General features: G+C 45.2%; 2 protein-coding genes across 8 annotated transcripts in view; one reads left to right on the forward strand and one right to left on the reverse strand.

Annotated features, from left to right (window-relative positions):
• Positions 1-21,299, reverse strand: part of NOP14 (NOP14 nucleolar protein) — a 280,913-nt gene that overhangs the window by 158,993 nt on the left and 100,621 nt on the right. The window lies entirely within an intron of this gene.
• The window catches only part of ADD1 (adducin 1), a 76,904-nt gene that overhangs the window by 53,129 nt on the left and 2,476 nt on the right, over positions 1-21,299 (forward strand). For 2 of the 7 annotated variants that reach the window (XM_056855679.1, XM_056855681.1), the window contains exons 11-17: positions 4,283-4,384; positions 7,820-7,909; positions 8,011-8,028; positions 8,584-8,676; positions 11,624-11,780; positions 16,032-16,127; positions 18,322-18,356. In XM_056855679.1, the coding sequence (XP_056711657.1) occupies positions 4,283-4,384; positions 7,820-7,909; positions 8,011-8,028; positions 8,584-8,676; positions 11,624-11,780; positions 16,032-16,127; positions 18,322-18,356 (591 nt within the window). Of the gene's footprint in view, positions 1-4,282; positions 4,385-7,819; positions 7,910-8,010; positions 8,029-8,583; positions 8,677-11,623; positions 11,781-16,031; positions 16,128-18,321; positions 18,357-21,299 lie in introns of those variants that run through there. The other 5 variants (XM_056855680.1, XM_056855682.1, XM_056855683.1 and 2 more) reach the window with 3 other exon arrangements.

A 21,299-nucleotide genomic window follows, 5' to 3' on the forward strand; every position in this document is an offset into this window, starting at 1 on the left:
TGGGAAAAAACATAGATCTGCAACTTCCAAACAAATAGAATTCCACATTACACCCCTCTGTGTTTCAACTGTCAGCCATTCTTACCTCTGGCACAACATCTCATTAGGTTTGCTCAAACAGCTAAGTCGATGCTACCATAAATACGTTGATAAATCTTTAAAGCGAGAAGTGATATCCCAGTAGCCTTTTCCCCCTTCTATTTTAATATTAATGAGTTGGAGCCTATGAAGGCACTGGCAAAGGTAGTTATTTTCCCCTTCCTTCCTGGCTGTGAGCCTCAAAAAGGTGATGAATGAAAAAGCTGCACAACGTGGCAGAAGAAGAAGAGTTGGTTTCTATATGCCAACTTTCTCTACCACTTAAGGAAGAATCAGTCCGGATTACAATCACCTTCCCTTCCCCTCCCCACAACAGACACCCTGTGAGGTGGGTGGGGCTGAGAGAACTCTAAGAGAGCTGTGACTAGCCCAAGGTCACACAGCTGGCTTCATGTGGAGGGGTAGAGAAACCAACCCAGTTCACCTGAGTAGCATCCGCCGCTCATGTGGAGGAGTGGGGAATCAAACCTGGTTCTCCAGATTAGAGTCCACTGCTTCAAACCACTCCTTTTAACCACTATACCACGCTGGCTCTCTATATTGAGAAGGGGAAAGTGAGTGAAGTTAACCCCACACACACACGCACACCGCTCCTGTCAGTTGAATCTCTTACACCAACAGAAGCCCTGCTGGCAAGATGGGTGATTTTAACCAGCTTTCCTCAGTGCATCCACCCATGTTGCCCGGCTTGTTGCTCGTAGGGGTCACCCAACTCCTAGCATTGCCTTTTTGGGGCTGTTGGTTGGGCTACTAAGAGGAGACAGGTACTCCTGAGGCAGTCTTTTATGTTGGTGGCTCTTAGGATCCAACTCAAAATTAGAGAAACATTAGCAGATATATTTATTCCTTTATACCCCACTTTTCTCTCCAGTGGGGACCCAGAGCATTGAGAGCCAGTGTGGGGTAGTGATTAAAGTGCCAGACCAGTGGGAGACCCAGGTTCCAGTCTCCACCCGCGCCATGGAAGCTTGGTGGGTGATCTTGTGCCAGGCAAACACACTCAACCCGGCCTACCTGAGGGGGTTGTTGTAAGGATAAAATGGAAGACAAAACTATGTAAGCCTCTTGCTGTTTCCATTGGGGAGAAAGGAGGGGCATAAATGAAGCAGATAAATCCGTCCCTTCTCCATTTTACCCTCCCAATAACCCTGTGAGGCAGCTGAGGCTGAGAGTGTGTGACCGGCCCAAGGTCACCCAGCGACCTTTCATGGCAGAGTGGGGACTTGAACTTGGGTCTCCTAGACCCCAGTCTATCCACTATCCCATGCTGACTGTCAAGATCATAGATCACATGCTATTGTTAGCTTGAGGTGATGTGTGTAGCCGTATCTCTTCTGGCTTCACATGGAGCAGCAGTGGTCGCTGCATGGCTTATGGAGAGCCACGTTCATATTCACCATCAGCCACCTGACCACCGGTTGCCCTGTGCACCACCTCAAGAAACACACACGTATGATAATGTCACTGTTAATATTAAAAATGTAACTATAGCTTGTTTAATTATCAGATTACCTCTGGGCATGTAGGGTTGTCTCTCCCCACCCCTGTTGAGCCTTAGCCAGTCCTTGTCTCAGTGGTGTGAGGGGAAGAGCGGCCCTCTCAGCCTTCTGGCGCTCTCGCCCTTCCTCTTCAGCATGAAGCACAGCAGCTAGGCAATGTGCTGAGATGGCCGAAGCTCCCAAAGGAGAGCCACTTACCCCATGGAGAAAGGGGAGTAGAACTGCCAGCGCCCTGCTGTGGCTACATTGGTCTTTCCCTTAGGGGCTGCCATGGTGGTTTTATTCTCTCCCCTCTGCAGCCAGCGCCACAGAACCTACCAGATCTACCTGTGGTGCTGGGATGAGGGTGCTGATGCTGCAGTAGCAGCAGGTGGGGGTTGTTGGAGAGGGCAGGGCCCTTCACTTCCATCCCAGGCATTAGGCCAGCAGCTCGCTGTGTAAATGTCCTGCCAGTAGTCCTTGCGATAGCTCTTTCAGGGAACCACCTTCCTTCCAGAAGCCTTAGAGGGCAATGGCCTTGCTCACTTCCTTGGGACATGGGGCAGGTGCCACGTGGGAGAACAGTGCTCAGAAGAGCCACAGGTGGCTCTCTAGCCATTGAGTGGGTATCACTGATAAAGAGAATAGAATTGCTTGGACCGATACCGATGTAATATTGTAGGCATCTCTGGTGTATTTGTGTTGTGATAACTTGCCCACAACCAATTGCCTGGAATGGCCATCTTTTATGAAATAATGCTGATCCACCATGCTGGTAGTTATTCTCTCTCATTTCTGTTCTGCTGTGGAGAGCTTCCCTAAGTGGTCAACATTAATGAAAGTTTGAAAAACATCATCTAGTTTATCATGTAAATAAGCATGTATGGTACTTACTTTCTAGTGGCCATTGTGTTTTCCTAATATTTAAAGGTTAAGTATTATGAATATAACTTGGCGAGCCCCGAAATGAATTGGCATTCACAAATCGATTAGGAAAAAACAACTGTTACCATAGAATGCTCCTAGCGTGATGGATGTTCTCCAGATATCTGTCTGTAACAATTCTAAGTAATGTCAGTTTCAAGTATGTAAAATCATACTGTTTAAAAGTTGTTACATTTAGTTCTAGTCTTCCTCTGCATAACATTTTTTTACCCTCAATGGAAAGTCAAATATTCCCCTAAAATTTGATTGCTATCTTTTCCCTTTCAGAATGTAATAAGGAGGGAGTGTAGTGTCTCTTGGGAAATACTGAATCATTGGAACATCTATGAAGAAAGCACAGGAAGGAGTCGTTCTCTGACTGTGTAGAGATCCCCCCCCCCATTTTTGTAGTAGGTTAACTAGCCTTCCTTACGGGATAACTGTCAAATCCTGAAGCCACCTTTTTTTTGCTCTACGCAGTGGCGCCGCCCTGAAAATGTTTACAGGGTTTTGTTTTGTTTTGTTACTTGAACATTGACAGAAGTGACTATTTGAAATCATCATATAGTAAAAGTAGCACTTAAAAACATCATTGTGTCTTAAATATTTTGCTAGAGCAACCTGTAGCAGTCATGCAGTATTCCTGGTTTGTATATTTAATTTTTAATGCCTGTAGTGTTTTTTTTTTAAGTTTCAGTAATGCTGAGGTTCTTAATGTTGTTGTTAAGTATCTTTAATAAAAACCTGGAGGTATTTTTATGTGAAAGATAAAAATCAGTGAGTATCCATAGCTCCATGTTCATTCCTCTTTTTATTTTTTACTTCATACTTGCAAAACATTTTAAAATTGTGTTGCTTTTGACGAGTTCTATTTCTGGCTATCTTTTTGTCTCAGAATTATTCAGGGTGGGGTTAGCATCTGTGTAAAACAGGTTTGTTTCAGTGTTCAGTGCATTTTCTGTGCAGTAACAATTAGAATGTAAGAATGAGGCCGAGCATTTTCATAAATTATTGTAAAAAACAAATGCTTGTACATGTGGCACAAAGCCCCCATTCTAATAGACAAAATGTACTGGCCATATAAAACAACCTCCTGCAAACAAATCATGAAGTGCTTTGTGTATGGGGTTTTTGTTGTTGTAATCTTTTAAACTGTAAGCTTTTATATAAAATATTTTGACATCACCAAACTCTTCCCTTAGGCTGAACCATCTATTTGCCTGTGCAGAAACAATTCTGAAAACAGTACATTCTGAATTTTGTTTTGAATTCAAAACTTTGGTGATGCCCACTCTTTCCACATACGAAACCATTCACTTGATCTGCTTCTCATATTCCTGTCATCTTGTGCTTTCTGTTGGCTTTGGTTTGTGTTTCAGTTTCAGGGAAGTGAATCGATGGGAGACTTAAAAGGCAGCTTTAGAATCTTGGTGTTCCTTCTGGCTTCCTGCATCTGATTTAGGTTAAAATAGTGCACTTCCGGATTGTGCTCTAAATCGGCACCTGCTAATTGTTTAGGCTACCTGTGCCGCAATGCCTTTCCCAGTTCTCTGCTCGCTCGTTTTTATAGTTTGGTGTTTTCATATTTGTTCTGAATATAGAAAAATGCAGTCCATCGGCCGTTTCACAATAGAGTGGTAGTGCTTCCACAAATGCTGGATTGTAGTCATTGATTCAGTTCTCAGTTGTATATATGCATGATTTAGTATGCTGTAAACTTGCATCTGTGGGTGTTCTGGCCATTTTAGCGATTTTAATTTATGTTGTTCTTGCTATTACAGTGGACTAAAGAGGATGGACATAGAACTGCCACCTCTGCTGTCCCAAATTTATTTGTTCCATTGAACACTAATCCAAAGGAGGTCCAGGAAATGAGGAACAAGGTTTGTGCTTACATCTCTGAATGATTTTGAACTGGTATAAAATATGTTTATGTTGAGGGATACGGAGAGAGTTCTTTATATTTTGAAATGTCTAATTTCTCTTGGTTGGTATCATTCAAGCATAATAAAGAGGGTGGTAATTGTAATGAATAAGGTGATGGTTGGGGGGAACAGGGGAAACAAAACAACAACCATAACTTATCAGTGCCTCCTTATCAGAACAGGTTTGACTGTTAAACTTAGCCTAATAACCCGCAGGGCCTGTCTTCTGTCTCTAGTTGGCAAGGATCACCTACAGGTGTCAGATATGCTGCAGAGGTAGCAACTTTTTTAAAAATGTAGCAGGGATCAATCATCATTTCTCACCTCTCTCTCCCCCCCTTCACCTTTATATCCTCAAATTTCTCCACCTTTTCTTTTATACTAGCTTGGCCCCCCCAAAGTTAGCACTGTCCATGGATCATTTCCTCCTTCCTGTAGTTAGGAAATTTAAGCATTCCTCTTTGAATTGCTATAAGTCTATATATACTTTTCTGAGAGCTTTTTTGATGCAGTCTGCTTACAGCTGCGGTTATAACAATTGTCAGTTATGCTTGTCTATGCCCTATCAAAAGAGAAGCATTTGAAACCGTGTTTGCATTTTATGGAAAGTTTTCTTGAGATATGAAAAGCATCAGCAGATGAAACATGAATTCAGCAAAGCTGCAAATGAAACCTCTAACAGAACATCTAGTGTTGCTAGCCTCCCTGAGCCCAGTTTGCCAGGGTAGGATGAGGTATAAATAACTACTACTACTACTACTACTACTACTACTACTACTACTACTACTACTACTACTATTTTCCTGAAATAAAAAGCAGGATTCTTACTGGTTGCAGTGAAAAAGACATTGGAATCTTTTCCCAGGTGCTTAGCAGTTAGGCGAAGCATGATTAATCCTATTTGTCATGTCCTGTTATGACTTCAGTGCAGGTCCCTCGTGTTTATAGGAATGACTATCTGTCCTTGTGCTTTACAAAATTCTGGGACTCCCATATTCCTTCCTGCTTTTGCTCTGCACTTTCATACTGAATGTCTGACAAGGATGAAAACAGCAACTTTGCAGTTCCCAAAACCTGGAGTTTAATGCAGGACTCTTGCTTCCCTGGGAGCTTAATCAAATTCATTAAGATGCAAAATGGTAAATTAGAGTGTTAGCTGATAGAACTGATTCTTTATGTATCTGAACCGACTCGGCCAAATATAAGATGGAGTCCTGTTCTGTGGCTAATACATTCTGTCTTTCACGCTTGTTGATGTGTACACATCCTTAGAAGCCTGACATTGTATACAAGCTGTCAGATGTGAGCCATGTTCTAATATACATGGAATAAATATTTTTACAAGAAGCCCCATAAAACAAAAGGGCTTTTATATATATTTCTCCTTGTATTATGAAATTGAATATGTTAGGATGTGTACTATATTATAATTTTATGTATGACCACTGAGGAAGGCCTACAGTGAGGGAAAAAAGTATTTGATCCCCTGCTGAATTTGCCCGTTTTCCCTCTGACAAAGAAATGACCAGTCCATAATTTTAATGGTAGGTCTATTGTAGCTGTGAGAGACAGAATAACAACAGGAAAACCTCCAGAAACCCAGAAGACAAAAGTCAGAGATTGATGTGCATTATAATGAGTGAAATAAGTATTTGATCCCTTTGCAAAAAATGACTTAGTACTTGGTGGCAAAACCCTTGTTGGCAATTAAAGAGGTCAAACGTTTCTTGTAGGTTGCCACCAGGTTTGCACACATCTCAGGAGGTATTTTGTCCCAGTCCTCTTTGCAGATCCTCTCCAAGTCAGTAAGATTTCAATGCTGATGTGTAGCTACTCGAACCTTCAGCTCCCTCCACAGATGTTCAATGGGATTAAGGTCTGGAGACTGGCTAGGCCACTCCAGGACCTTAATGTGCTTCTTCTTGAGCCACTCCTTTGTTGCCTTGGCTGTGTGTTTTGGGTCATTGTCATGCTGGAATACCCATCCTCGACCTATTTTCAATGCCCTGGCTGAGGGAAGGAGGTGCTCACCCAAGATTTGACGATACATGGTCCCGTCCATCGTCCCTTCGATGCAATGAAGGTGTCCTGTCCCCTTAGCAGAAAAACACCCCCAAAGCATAATATGTCCCCCTCCATGTTTGACAATGGGGATGGTGTTCTTGGGGTCGTAGGCAGCATTCCTCCTCCTCCAAACACGGCGAGTTGAGTTGATGCCAAAGAGCTCGATTTTGGTCTCATCTGACCACAACACTTTCACCCAGTTCTCCTCTGGGTCATTCAGATGTGCATTGCCCAACTGCAGACAGGCCTGTACATGTGCTGTCTTGAGCAAGGGGACCTTGCGGGCTCTGCAAGATCTCAGTCCTTCATGGCGTAGTGTGTTACCAACTGTTTTCATGGTGACTATGGTCCCAGCTGCAGTGAGATCATTGACAAGTTCCGCCCGTGAAGTTCTGGGCTGCTTCATCACCGTTCTCATGATCATTGCAACTCCACGAGATGAGATCTTGCATGGAGCCCCAAACCGAGGGAGGTTGACAGTTACTTTGTGTTTCTTCCATTTGCGAATTATTGCACCAACTGTTGTCACCTTCTCACCAAGCTGCTTGGCAATAGTCTTGTAGCCCAGTCCAGCCTTGTGCAGGTCTACAATCTTGTCCCTGACATCCTTGGACAGTTCTTTGGTCTTGGTCATGGTGGCTAGTTTGGAATCTGATGGATTGATTGCTTCTGTCGACAGGTGTCTGTTGTACAGGTACTGTAACGAGCTGGGATTACAGGTAAGACCTCTCCCTTACAGCAGGTGCTTCTAATCTCAGCTCGTTACATACAGTGAAGATACCAGGTAGCCTGACTTCTGGCTGGTTGATAGGGGATTGAATCTGGCTGGTTGATAGGGGATCAAATCTGGCTGGTTTATAACGGATCAAATACTTATTTCACTCATTATAATGCGCATCAATCTCTGACTTTTATCTTCTGGGTTTCTGGGGTTTTTCCTGTTATTCTGTCTCTCACAGCTACAATAGACCTACCATTAAAATTATGGACTGGTCATTTCTTCGTCAGAGGGCAAATGGGCAAATTCAGCAGGGGATCAAATACTTTTTCCCCTCACTGTATATGAGGCCAACACATGTCTGGTCCTAGTTTGGTCCTAGCTTGGTCATTGTATGGATATACATCAACTGTGTATGTGTCATATGTATTTATCTATTGGGCCCTGTGTTTTTAACTATACTGTGCACCATATTAAAACGTTTATATTTGTTGTTATTTTAGCATTGTTCAGCTCAACCCTTTCGTTTTTATTGATCATACATAGGTTAGACACATGAGCCTGTTTCTTTCAGCTGTTTATATGGATTTCACGTCACTTGTCTTTTACAGATCCGGGAACAAAACCTACAAGACATTAAAACTGCTGGTCCACAGTCGCAGGTTCTTTCTGGGGTTGTTATGGACAGAAACCTTGTACAGGTGAGGACTTGGGCTGTTTAAAATACCAGCTTAGAGTTAATTTGAGATACCTTCCTGCTGTCACCTAATGCATCACTATGAAATTATTCTTTAATTGGCAGAGAGTAACTGTTTGTAAGGTAAGTGTTAGAGGTAATGTTTTGCTGTCTTTGCAACCTCGCTTAGGGCTAGGACTGTAGCAGAAGCATGAGTGTGCTGCCATCGCAGTGCATGAGACGCACAGGCTGCTTTTTGGTGGGCTAAAACCCCATTCTGAACTAGTCAGGCTTTATGTCACTGATTGGAAAAATAGAGTGCCAATCCATTATTGTTAACTGTGTAGTCTTATCACAGATGAAATCTTTGTTGCAAACTATAGCTTCATGAGAAGCATTAATTTGAAGGTGCTATCTTAAATGCCTTCTGTTTAATATGCTTTATCCTAATGGTGGCTCAGCAGATTTGAGTGATAACTGACCCATAATCATATTCATTATGAAGTTTGACTAGTTATCATGGCCAGAGCATCTTGGGTTGGGGTTAACAAATTTATGCACGTTGCTTCGTTTTCACGGCTTCTGTATCCACTAGTAACTGTGTTTCTGCATGCTCTTTAGCCCAGTATCATTCTGCTTTTAGCCAATAAACAAAAGCCCAAGCTTAGTTTGCTCTGCTCACTCAATTTACTGTTGCAGGATGCTCCCCTCTCAGACTGTACGGAATCAATTGAAGGGCTCGATCCCACAGAGCAGGCCTTTAGCCCCGCTAAATCTGTCTCTGTTAGAAAGGTACTTACTGCCCTGTCATACTGCTCTCAATGCTGTTGTTTGCTCTTTTCCTTCTGTCTTACCCTGATTTGTGACTTCTCAGGGTTTGTCTGTAAATGCAAATAGGGGCAGGTGGATCTACAAATTATGCATGTGAATATATGTTTGATAGAAACTGTAAAATACCCTTAGAAATACATTTTGAACATGTTAGGTTGCTCTTTCTTGCTCTTGAAAGGGTTTTCTTGTGTGGTTTTGTTCATGCATGGTCTGTGTTACATAACTGTAATTTGAGATCCCTTTTCTGCTAGCCCGAGTGTAGTCCCAGTTACATGAGTGGATTGCCTCACTAGTAATGGGGTTGAGTGACATCTTCTTTCTTGAAGGGGGATTCCAGACAGTGGTCCTGGGAGACTTTTCACACACACACACTACACTATGACCTTGAAACTGTGTGGCTCTACAAAGGCTGTGTCTTGTCCATGCTGTTTCACATCTGTGTGAAATTGTTGGGTTGGGTTGTCATCACCAGTTTGCAGATGTCACTCAGCTCTGTGTACCTTTACCATTCAACTAGAAGGAGGAATTTTACCCTGAACAGGTGCTTAAACTGGGTGACCAAGCAAACCAGAAAGTAGTTAAGAATCTGTCTGATCTGGTGGGCTGTTTATCCAGTACTGGTCCAGGCGGCACCAAGTGTGTCTTTTGCCAGATGCACCTTTGTCCCTGGAAAAAAATAAAATCCTTTTGGTAACACATGCGCCCATGACATCTGAATTAGGATAATTGTATCACACTCTCCATGGGACGGCCTTTGCAAAATGTTCAGAAGCTACAGCTGACCTAAAATGCTGGCACTTACTTGCCCAGTTAACAATTCACTAGGAGTGAATTGGACGTCCGTTTGGTTTTCTAGCCCACTTCCGGATCCTGGTGTTGACCCATAGAGGTCTAGCAGTCTGGGTCCAAGATGCATCAAGGGCCATCAAGCTTCCTTTAAGATCTTTCTCAGAGGCCCTTCTGCGTGTTTCCCAACCATCTGAGGGGCACTGAGTGTTGTTCTGAAGAACTTAAATGGCTAATCTTTAGTGTTCAGGTTGGTGTGACAGACTTTGTCATAAATGGAGAGAAGTGCCGCACAGTCAAGTCGACAAATTGCCAGCAATTAAGCACACATTTGGGTGCAGTTGTGTCTTATTTTTCAGATCTTGAAATGAAGTACCTCCTTTTAGAATACTCTCTTTAGTCTGGTTGAATATATAGAAGCGTGCAAATTAATTAGTGGCTGAATTAAAATTTTCTGGTGGCTGAAGGAACTTTTTTCCTTTGATTTATAATGTTGAACTCTCTAGACATGCTGTATAACAAGTGACCCCAACATGGTGCACATAGGCTCCATGTTGGCTCTGACACCTTTCCTGGTGCCCACAAAGTGTTTTTAGAAAGCGGGGCTAAGCGGGGATTTTGCCCAGCCAGGTTTCTGATTGGCCACTTGAGATTTGATTGGCTGGGCAGATTTTTGTAAATGTTGCTTTGGCAGCAGCTGCCACCACAGCCCAAGGATCTTCAGTATATGTTAGAAGGTGAGCTGTGGCAGCCATTTTATGGCTGTCTCCCCCTGCCGCAGTAGCCGTTTTGACACACTATGTCAGAATTCCAAAGTTACCCGCAGGTTCAAAAAGGTTGCCCCCCCCCCTCTGTACAACATTGTTTTATAAGGTTAGGATCACGTCTTTACAAACTAGAGGCAAAATAATAGCATTCTGTAACCAAAGTCAAAGCCGTGACAGCTGGTTCAGTACCTTTGAAGAGCAGAGAGTTAGTTGAGCAGGTGCAGCCCTCCCCACAATCTGAGGAAAAATTGCTAGGTGAAGAACTCCAGAAGAATGAAAAGGATTTGAAAGTCCTCATCTGAGGTAAGCCCTTCATGGACTGCAAGGTGGGAACAGGCTGCAGGCTGCCCACTTGCCGGAGGAACAGGCAGAAAACGACTGAATGTTTTTTTCCTGGGACGAATTCCCTCCTGTTTGCTCTGTGCTCGGAGAAGGTGGTTTGGTTTCCAGACCAGCCGGGCTAGGATCTGGGAGACCCAGGTTCAGATGCCAACGTGGGAGCTTGCTTGATAACCTTGGGCCAGTCACACACTCTCAGACTAACCTACCTCACAGGTTGTTGTGAGGATAAAACGGAGGAGAGGGGAACAGCGTGAGCCTGTTTGGATGCCCTTTGGGCGGGGGGAAGACACAGGGTATAAGTGAAGTAAATAAAATAAATGAATTATATTCCCTCTTACGTGTGAAGGTTCTTTCTGAACAGTGTTTCCTTCCTGGATGGTTTAACATGTTTTGCACGAGGTTATTTTGTCCAGGCAGTTGGGTGATTTACAAGCTCTGTCCCTTCTGCTGCCTAGAGGATGCTTTTAAACATTGAGTATATGGCCAGTCTTAGGCCCGATATGCTGCTGGGGAGTGGATATTGCTTGAGGCATATAGAATTAGATTTCAGTCCCGTAGCACCTAGCTGGCTCAGGGCGGGTTAGAAACCAACAAGATTTCCAGAGAGTTCTGACTCTCAAAAGCTCATACCCCGAAAATCTTGTTGGTTTTTAAGATGCTACTAGACTCAAATCTAGCTCTTCTGCTGCAAACCAACGTGGCTACCCACCTGAAACTAGATGTATAGATGATGTGCTTCCTGAAATGCTTACTCTTACGCAGTCTGCTGAATGCGTAAAAAGTTTTGGTTTGTTCATGTACCATCGCTGTGAATGTGAGTGGATTGCTGACCTCTCTGGTGCCTGGACTATATGGTAAAATGGAAAGATCTTACCTTCTTTATATGGATTGGAAATCTTCTGAGTTTTGTTTTTGGCCAGACTTACACCGTTCTCTTCTGTTGTTTTAGCCCTGAGGCATTGTCCACACTCTCTAGGTTAATTGGTAAAAGGCCTGTCTTTACTTTCAACCAGGGAGAATTGGTGACAGCATCCAAAGCAATTATTGAGAAGGAGTACCAGCCCCGAGTCATTGTGAGCACAACAGGACCAAACCCCTTCAACAAGCTCACAGACAGGGAACTGGATGAATATTGCAAAGAAGTGGAAAGGAAGCAGAGGCAGTCAGAAGGTTTGTGTTTGCCAAATGTTCACTTGGACTGATGTGGTGGGGATGCTTAACTTAGCATGCCTGACTTGCTCTAGTGTTCCCATGGGCTGATGCTCATTTGGCCTTCATAATCTTGTGGGGTGGTGCTCATTCAATTTGTAAAGCAGCGCTGCAGTGCTATTGCTACCAGAGTGGCCCTCAGAAACTCGCAGTAAAGGTATTTTGAATTAAACATAATTTCACCACAGCCAGATGTTCTCACAGCCAAAGTTTAGTAGAAAGGCAGACCAGGGATTTGACCAGAGACTTGAGATCTCTCCTGTCTTGGATGGGGTTATACTCCCCTTGATCAGTCAGGTTCACATTTTGGGAGTGCTGCCGCACCCAGCGGTCACCTGAGAAAACCAGGTGTCTGCTGAGGCACAGAGTGCGTTTTGCTCAGCTTCGGCTGGTGCATCAGTTGCTAGCCACAGTGATCCATGACCTAGTTACATCTAGACTGGACTGTTGCCATGCCATGTGCTGTACTAGGCGCTATCCTTGAAGAGTGTTTAGAAGCAGCAGATAGTGCAGAATGCTGTGGCTAGTTTGCTGCTTGGGGCCAGCTACTGGGAGCCAAAGACCTCAAGAGCAATGATACAGGCCACCGATCTGCTCCGGAGGCCGTTTCAAGGTGTTGGTTTTGTCCTTCGAAGCCCTATGTAGCCTTGAACCAAGATGTCTGAAGGACCGTCTTCCCCCATACTTTCCTGCCCAGGAATTGAGGTCGCAGGGAGAGGGCCTCCTGGCTGTCCCACCAATTATAGAATCATAGACTGATTCCACTGCTAAACAATTCTTACTGTAAAAATTTTTTCCATAATATCCAGCTGGTACCTTTCTGTCTGTAATTTATACCCCCTGTTGTGAGTCCTATTCTCTGCTGCCAACAGGAACAGCTCCCTGCCCTCCTCTAAGTGACAGCCTTTCAAATATTTAAAGAGAGCAATCATGTCCACCCTCAGTCTTCTCTTTTCCAGTCTGAACATTACCAAGTTCCTCAGCCTTTCCTCGTAGAGCTTGGTCTCCGGGCCCCTGATCATCCTTGTTGCTCTCCTCTGCACCTGTTCCATTCTGTCCACATCCTTTTTGAAGTGAGGCCTCCAAAACTGCACACAGTATTCCAGGTGCGGCCTTACCAATGCAGCGTACCATGGGACTGTGACATCTTGGGATTTGGATGTTATGCCCCTGTTGATTCACCCCAAGACTGCATTAGCCTATTTTACCACTTCATCACACTGACTGCTCATATTTAGCTTACAGTCCACCTGTACACTAAGATCTTGTTCACACACACTGCTGCCCAGAAGTGTATCCCCCCCCATCCAGTATACATGCTTCTCATTTTTGTTACCCAAATGTAGAACTCTGCACTTATCCTTGTTGATTTGCATCTTGTTCGCATCCGCCCACTTTTCCAGTGTGTTCAGATCTCACGGAATTCTATCTCGACCGGGATGTTTGCTGCTCTTCCTAATTTGGTGTCATCTGCAAATTTAATGAGTAGACCCTCTACTCCCTCATCCAGATCATTTATAAAAATATTGAAAAGTACCAGGCCCAGAACCAAGCCCTGTGGCACCCCATTGGACACCTCCCTCCAGTCAGATGAAATGCCATTGACAACTACTCTTTGGGTGCAGTTCTTCAAGCAGTTCCCTATCCACCTAACTCTCCTAGAGTCTAGTCTTCATTGTGCCAGCTTACCCATCAGAACATTATGGGGGACCCCACCAAAAGCTTTACTGAAATCAAGGTAAACAATATTGATGGCGTTCCCACAATCTAGTAATCTTGTCTGTTGATCAAAGAAGGAAACTAGGACCTGTTGGGGACAAATCCATTCTGGTTTGTTCAGATCACTAAATTGTCCTTCAGATGGTCACAGATTAACCTCTTTAATATCAGCTCCAGTATCTTCCGTGGGACAGAAATTAGGATGACAGGTCTGTAGTTTCCTGGGTCATCCTTCCTCCCTTTTTGGAAGATTGGGATAACATTAGCCCTCCTCCAGTCTTGTGGTACATCTGTCTTCCAAAAGGTCTTGAAGATGATAGAACATTTCCTTTTCTCCCTTAGCTCATCATGGAGTTCTCTGTTCATCCACATTGGCTTCTTGGATCCTCTACCATGTTTCCTTCTTGGAATAGTGAGGGCTTGATCTTGCAAGAGCTCTTGTTTTAGGAGAGCCCACCCTTCACTTGCTCCTTTCCCTTCCAGCAGTTTTGCACATAGAATGATTCTCATCATGCCTCTGAGTTTATTAAAATCTGCCCTACCAAAATCTTACAGACACTTATGGCTATGAACTTAGAATCATAGAATAATAGAGTTGGAAGGGACCACTAGGGTCATCTAGTCCAACCCCCTGCACAATGCAGGAAATTCCGACCTGCCTCCCCCCCACCCACCCCAATGACCCATACTTCATGCCCAGAAGATGGCCAAGGTGCCCTCCCTCTCATAATCTGCCTAAAGTCATAGAATCAGCATTGCTGGCAGATAGCCATCTAGCCTCTTCTTAAAAACCTCCAGGGAAAGAGAGCTTACCACCTCCCAAGGAAGCCTGTTGCACTGAGGAACCACTATAACTGTTAGAAAATTCTTCCTAATGTCTAGACGGGAACTCTTTTAATTTAATTTTAACCTGTTGGTTCTGGTCCGACTTCACAGCAAAAGGAATTCTAGGAGGTCATGGTCACTTCTCCCTAAGGTCCCCACCACCTTCACCTCATCTACTATGTCTTGCCTGTTGGTCAATATTAAGTCGAGTATGCCTGAGCCCCTCATAGCGACCTCCACCATTCGATGAAGGAAGTTGTCGGCCAGGCAAGTGAGAAATTTGCGTGACTGTGGTCGCTTTGCCGAGTTTGTCCCCCAGCACGCATCAGGGAAGTTGAAGTCCCCCATAACTACCTGGTCTTATTGTTTGGATACCCTGTCAAGCTCCTCAAGGAGGGCAGCATCCACCTCCTCACCCTGGTCAGGAGGTCTGACCAGCTTTGCATTATTCTCTAGATAGGAAAGGTCAGCAGTTATCTCAGCTTTAGAGTAATGCCCCTTGCTGTACCTAGTTGGTACATACTCTGTCTGCCTCATGCTCAACTGGCACTAACCCCAGCCCCCCCCCCCAAATGCTATACAACAGATAGCAGAAAAAGATCCAATCTGGAGGTGTCTGTTGATGCCCAGTTGCTGTGTTTGGGATACCTGAGCTGTCAAAAACTGTTTAGTTTCTGAATTTGCAGAGTGTGTTTTACTATTTGTAAAAGTAGGAGCTTTCCCATGAGGCTGCTCTTTAATTTAATTTGTTTAATTGAATGCGCATTCCTGTCTTCTGAGGACAGAAGTCCTCAGGAGGCCAGGAAGGTGCTGCGCTGCCGTTGGGGCCCTCCACACCGGCGTCTGGGCTACTTACGCCTTCGTAAGTGGCCCCAACGCTGGCAGGAAGGTCTCTGGGCACTGCCCTGGCAGCGCCACCCCGGGATACCAGTGGGACCTTCCGCTGGCATCCCATCGGCATAAAGGCCCATGCCAGCGTTCTGGGGGGTGTTCTGGCGTCCTGGGAGGCATTTCTGGGGCGTTCTGGGGGGAGGAGCTGCCAGTAGGCAGCTTTCTGTCCCCTTTCGGCCCTGGACGCCGGCACTGAGAATGGCATTGCTGCGCCTGCTTTTTAGCCTCGCTATTCTCTATGGGGCGAAAAACCCCATTAAAAAACCTAAAAGCTGTAAAAAGGCTTTTAAAATGTTTTCAGGGTGCGGGGGACTGCTTAGGAGGCGCCGCGTTGCCACCTGCTCCCGCCGTCCCCACACACCGCCAGCTCAGGAATGGGCTGTAAGTGGACATGTGCTGAGCAGATCTCAATGTTGTGGTTTACATTTTCTTGGTTTCCCCATATTATGTAATTATGAGAGCAGAAGCTGGACTAATCAGGGAACTTTCTTCAAGCACTGGACGGGTCCAGAGCTCCTTTGTCCTCAGCCAGTTCCAAGCTGAGTCATCAGGCTGACCTCCCTCATTGGTCAAGGGTTTATGGCACATATGCCAAGGAGGAGGCCACTGTTTTAACTCAATGGCATTCACATTTGTATTAATATTAGGAATTGGCTGCTGGGTAGAATTCTCCTTTAGCAAAGGTATTTTGTGCATACTATACAACTTTTCTTCTTGATAAGCACCATTGATTGGGTAGAGGTCTGTTTAATTTCTGTATATCGGTAAATTTTGTAGAAGACTCAGAGGATGCCAGCCAACAGAGAGAGAAGGATGCTGCCGACCACACTGCTGCTTGTATCCCCGCCAGCACTCCAGTCAAGGTGCAGGAAGGTATGACCTGTGGAGCTGGAGGGATTTGTTCCTCCGTCGAGGCACCGCTGTTTTCATGATTCAGTTAATACATCAGCAAGGACTCATGGGGAAAAGATTATTTTTGTATTTTACTGTGTAGAGCTCTGTAGCTAAATGTGTTAGCGGTTGTGCTCACAATAATAAAGAAATGTGCATGAAGAAGGTAAAAAGAATCTTGCTGGATCAGGCCAAGGGCTGGACAGCACAGTGTCCCATTCCCACCTTCAGCCAGCCAGGGGGTCCCTGGGTGCTCGCAAGCTGTGCTTGGGAAGGGTGGGGCCGGAACGCCTGTTAAGGGGGAGGCTGGTCGTCTCCATACACGTGGCGCTTGCGGGAACTTGCAGAGGATGGTAGTCATTGATAAGCTTTTCTTCCCTAAATTTGTCTAATATTTTTAAAAGACAAGCTGGTGGCCAGTGCCACATCTTGTGCCAGGGAATTAAAAGCTTACCTGTGTGACTTGACCTTAGAGTCACTTTATTTGGGTGACTCCAAGGGAGACCTTGTCTCTCTCACATGGGCAGCAGCACTGTAAACTTCTGTCTCTTGTTAGTCCCACGTGCAAGGAAAGTACTCTAACCACACAATCACTTTCTGGGCCTTTCCCAGGCTTATCCTCTCTTTTTGAGATGGGGGTGTCCAGAAATGTTTGAAATGTGGCTGTGCTGGAGTTGCAGTGAGCTACTTGCTCTCTGGTTTTTTTGGTTTTTTGGGTTTTTTTAAGTACCGTATATACTCAGGAATAAGCCGACCCGAGTATAAGCCGAGGTGCCTAATTTCACCCCCAAAATGGGAAAAAATTAGGCACCCACGTATAAGCCGAGGGGGAAATGCACCCCCCCCCCAGGCTTACCTGACCGGGCTCCAGGCGCGCAGGCAGGCGGTGGCGGCGGCCCCCTCCCTGCGCGCAGGAGGCCCCACAGGGTCAGCTGGCAAGCGGGAGGACCGGCCCAGGTGAGGTGGGGGGTGGGGGAGGTGGGGGGGAAGAAACTGCCGCCGCCCAGCAGAAGGCGGGGTGGGGTGGAGGTGAAGAAACCGCCGCCGCGCAGAAGGCGCGATCGGGTGGGGGGTAGAAGGCGGGACAGCCCGCCCATCAGCTGGCCGGCGGGAGCGCGCTGGGAGAGGGCCCGGCAGGTGAATTACCGTATTGACCCGAGTATAAGCCGAGGTGAGTTTTTAAAGCCAAAAATCATGGCTAAAAAACTCGGCTTATACTCGAGTATATACGGTAATGCTCAGTGTGGTGGGCCCTTTTCATTGCTGCAGCGCACTGTGGTGAATTTTCACTGAACTTCTTTATTATTTCCTCCTTCTTGGATAACGACAGCCAGTACATACCTGGTCAGTATGGATGGAAAATTTGGAGTTTTTTTCCACTGTGCATCATTTTGCGCTTCACTGAAACTCATCTACCATTAGCCAGTATGAAGAGATATTTCTGAAGCTCCTCCAGTCTGGGATTAAACCACCAAATAGCCACTATATAAAAACCATACAGTTGGCTGGGGATACATCTGAAATCTGAACTTGTTTACACTTCCTCACCATACTGAGCTTGAAAAAAATAAGATTGTTCTGATCCTGCCATTCTTGTGTGGATGTGTGGGCTGTGCTGGGCACATGCACACAGGCATGTACCCACTCCTACCAAGGCTGGTCTTCATGTGCCGTGGATGCACATGTGGAGCTGCCATCCCAGGAGAGGGGGGAGGCCTGCTTGCCCCCAGAGCCCATGCGCGCTGGACTGAGTGCGGGCTGGCCAAAGTTCAGTTGATTCTGCTTGGTTGTTGCACATTTCTTAACCATTATTGTAACTGGATTACACCTCTGGGCATAGTTTTCTGTTTCAGTTTAAACACAGTGTTAAAAGTTTGTTTCCTTTAAGGTCTCTGTGTTGCAAGAGCGATGCCAGAGACCTCTGCCAACAACATTTCAATGATTTGGGTAGACATAAATTGAGTGTACAAACAGGTGTAATCTAAGGTGTGTTGTGTGTTTTCCTTTTGCCCTGGGAATTATCACTTGTCTGTTACCAAGCTGTCTGTTCACTCCACCTCATTCTGTATTCTATAAGAATGGTGCTGACCATTCTTTTAATATAACACAATGGCTGTGATGGATGCATCGATTCTCTACTTGTGCTTTTTTCTTCTTGTGGCTGCGTTACACACAGGAGGTGGATATGCTAAAGAGTACCTGTTGCCATAGTAAGTACCATCCCACCTCCCTCCCCCCCCCCCCGACCTGTTCTTGCTGCTTTCTCTGACTCCTCTGTGCTTTGCTTCATTCTCTGGCATCTTTTGTAATGTTTTCTTTTTGTGTTGGGTTGGTGTTTGGTTTGGTTAGTCGGGCATTTACAGTTTTAAAGTATGCTTAACTATTTCAGTTGCTTTACCAGACCAGATCAATTGGAGTGACATTAGCAAGAGCTGAGTTTGTACTGATAGTTGAACTTTAACATGGCTCCAGATTTAAAAAACAACAACCCAGATTCCTTCCTCTTGAGACATTCAAATTCTGATTTTGAGGCCAAAGTGTTAATTTCTCCTGCAATGAGGGGTATTCGTATGCTCTTTTTTAAAAATCCCTAATATAAATCTTGAGGTTTTGAATGAAAGCATCTCGTTGTGCTTGTGTTGACTTTGCAGGGCTGCAGCGCTTGGCTTTCTCCAAGTGTTCTTAATGCCCTTGCTGACTTGTAGCCTGTGGTGAGGTGGGCACACAAGCCTTCCTCCTCTTCTTTGTATTGAACAAATAATCCTCTAAAATGCTTGTTGCCTTGAGACCCAAGGAAGAGAAATCCTATAAATCTGGTGACCTGCATTTCTCTTACATGCTCTGAAGTAAAGGGCCTGCCCACTGGAGCTCAGGTGCCTGGATTCTGGGATGGGAAGTGGTCGCTGTGCGGGCACACTAGTGGGTTGCTGCACCTGCACAGAGCCTCGTTCAGACCCGTCTAGAGCTCACCTTGAAACAGCTTTGGCAGCCAGCTCCGCCTTCTCCAAAGCAGATGCCTAGTGGGGCAGACTGTCCGGCTCAGCAGCTGCATCATTAGGAACTTTCTCAGTTGTTTTACTCCCTTGTTTTCCAACTTTCCTTCTTCTTTTGTGGATTCTACCTACCTCTTCACTCCCTTTTGTGTCTTGGGTTCTACATGAGAGCAGGTCAGGATTGTCGATTTCCTAGGCGTGCATTCCTGACACATTGGGTGGGAATGCCTGTCCATCTCATCACACATAACCTCTTATTCCACCATATATATTCCACCATATTCCACCATAGGGCTGCATACCAAATACCCTCAATCACCTGCTTCACGGAGCTCCTGCACTGGGCCAAGGTATCTTTCTTCCATCTTCTCCCTGTCGAGGACTTCCTATCATAGTACTGAAGAAGAATACTCCAGCCCGATCAACAGATTGAACCAAACAGTTTGATGGATAGCTCCGTATTATTCTGGCTCCAAAGGGTCCTTCTAAATGTGAAGAAACTATCTTCTACATCTTGGTTAGATCCCAAGAGCAACCTGAATGGCCCTCTCTTGTCAGAGCTTGGAAGCCAAGTAGGGTCGGCCATGGCTAGTACTTGGATGGGAGACCACCAAGGAAGACTGGGGCTGCTATGCAGAGGAAGGCAAAGGCAGACCACCTCTGTTAGTCTCTTTCCTTGAAAACCTCATTGTCCTAGAGGTTGCCATGAGTGAGTTGTGACTTGACAGCACACTATTATTATTAATTATTTATTATTATTATTATTATTATTATTAATTTCCCATAACTGGGACCTATTCAAATGCCCTGGGACCAACTCTAGATTACCTTTTACACACACAGCCAAGGGCATAACTTTTGTCAGAGTACACTTAGTTGCTCCCTCTGCCTTTTACCTTTGTATCAGTGATCGTGCACTTTTTTTCAACTTCTAGTTAAGTGGTACTCTAGGGGATTCTCCAACTATCCTTTCTTTCTAGAAGCCATCAGGCAGTTCTTTCACCCATTTGAACTCTGCTAACGTGACTTTCCCTAAAGTTGTCCCTAAAGGTTGACTTGTTGTTTGCTATAACTTCTGTGAGACAATCAGTGGAAGTATTTGTACTTCTGTACTTGCACTGAAACAAATGACTTGGCCTGATTATTGTTATTTTCTAAAATAGTCTCAAATTTCACTTGACCTGGAACCTGGTCTTACCTGTCTTCTTTCAAAACATGTCCTCAGATGGACCTTTAAAATGTAAGCAGGACGTTAGCCTTTTATATTGACAGGACACCTTCTTTCCAGAAAAAAACCCTCAGCCTCTTCATTTGCTGTGGTGGAACACAAATGTTCCTCATATCTCTGCTTAAACCATTGGTACATTAGACCAGATGACAAACTGTCCCTTACACACTGCTTGCCGTTCACACTCTGTTAGGGTAGTTGCTACATCTACAGCTTCTTCTAGAGTTAGGTAGAGCAGCAACTTTGTCCCAGCTGCCTGTCTTTGTGGACCCCATGCTTTAGATGTGTCTGGGCCAGAGCAGATACGGCTTTCACAAGATCTGTACTCGGCCCTGTGTTCCCTAAATGAGACTCGCCCTACCACTAGGTAGGTCAGTTTGCTAGTCCTCCATCAGTTGCCTGCACAAAGACCCTGAAGAAGTAGAGGGTACTTACCTGTAGTGATTTACTTCAAGTGGGTCAGCTGTAGAGACAACTCACCCTCTGCCACCATCACAAAAGGTGTATGTTCGACCTGCTATAATGCTTCAGGAAAGAACCAAGAGAGGTGGTAAGGCTATGTCACTCTAGGCATGTGTGGTGGTATCCTCTCCCCTGGAGTGGATGGAGCCGGCCATCAAAAGTTCTTTCATGGTGAGGTGTCGGAAGTTCCAAAGGAGGCTCTGTGCAGGCTGGCACCCCAGTGGTGTGACCCTACAGATGATCACGCACAGAATATCAGTGACAGAGAAGCAGCTGCCTTTCACCTCCACCCCATCTTGAACCCATGGAATGCTTTCAGCGGACCTGATTATAAACTACGCTCATATTAGGCAGCTGCCTGAATAGAACCATATATTTTCAGCTTTTTTAGCAGGGTGACTCTATAGTGCCATTTTTCGTGAGGCTGTTATTTTTACATAGCATTTATAGGGCTGAGTCCTGTGGATCTGT

The sequence above is a fragment of the Euleptes europaea genome, chromosome 9, assembly GCF_029931775.1.
Source record: "Euleptes europaea isolate rEulEur1 chromosome 9, rEulEur1.hap1, whole genome shotgun sequence".
Taxonomy (NCBI): domain Eukaryota; kingdom Metazoa; phylum Chordata; class Lepidosauria; order Squamata; family Sphaerodactylidae; genus Euleptes; species Euleptes europaea.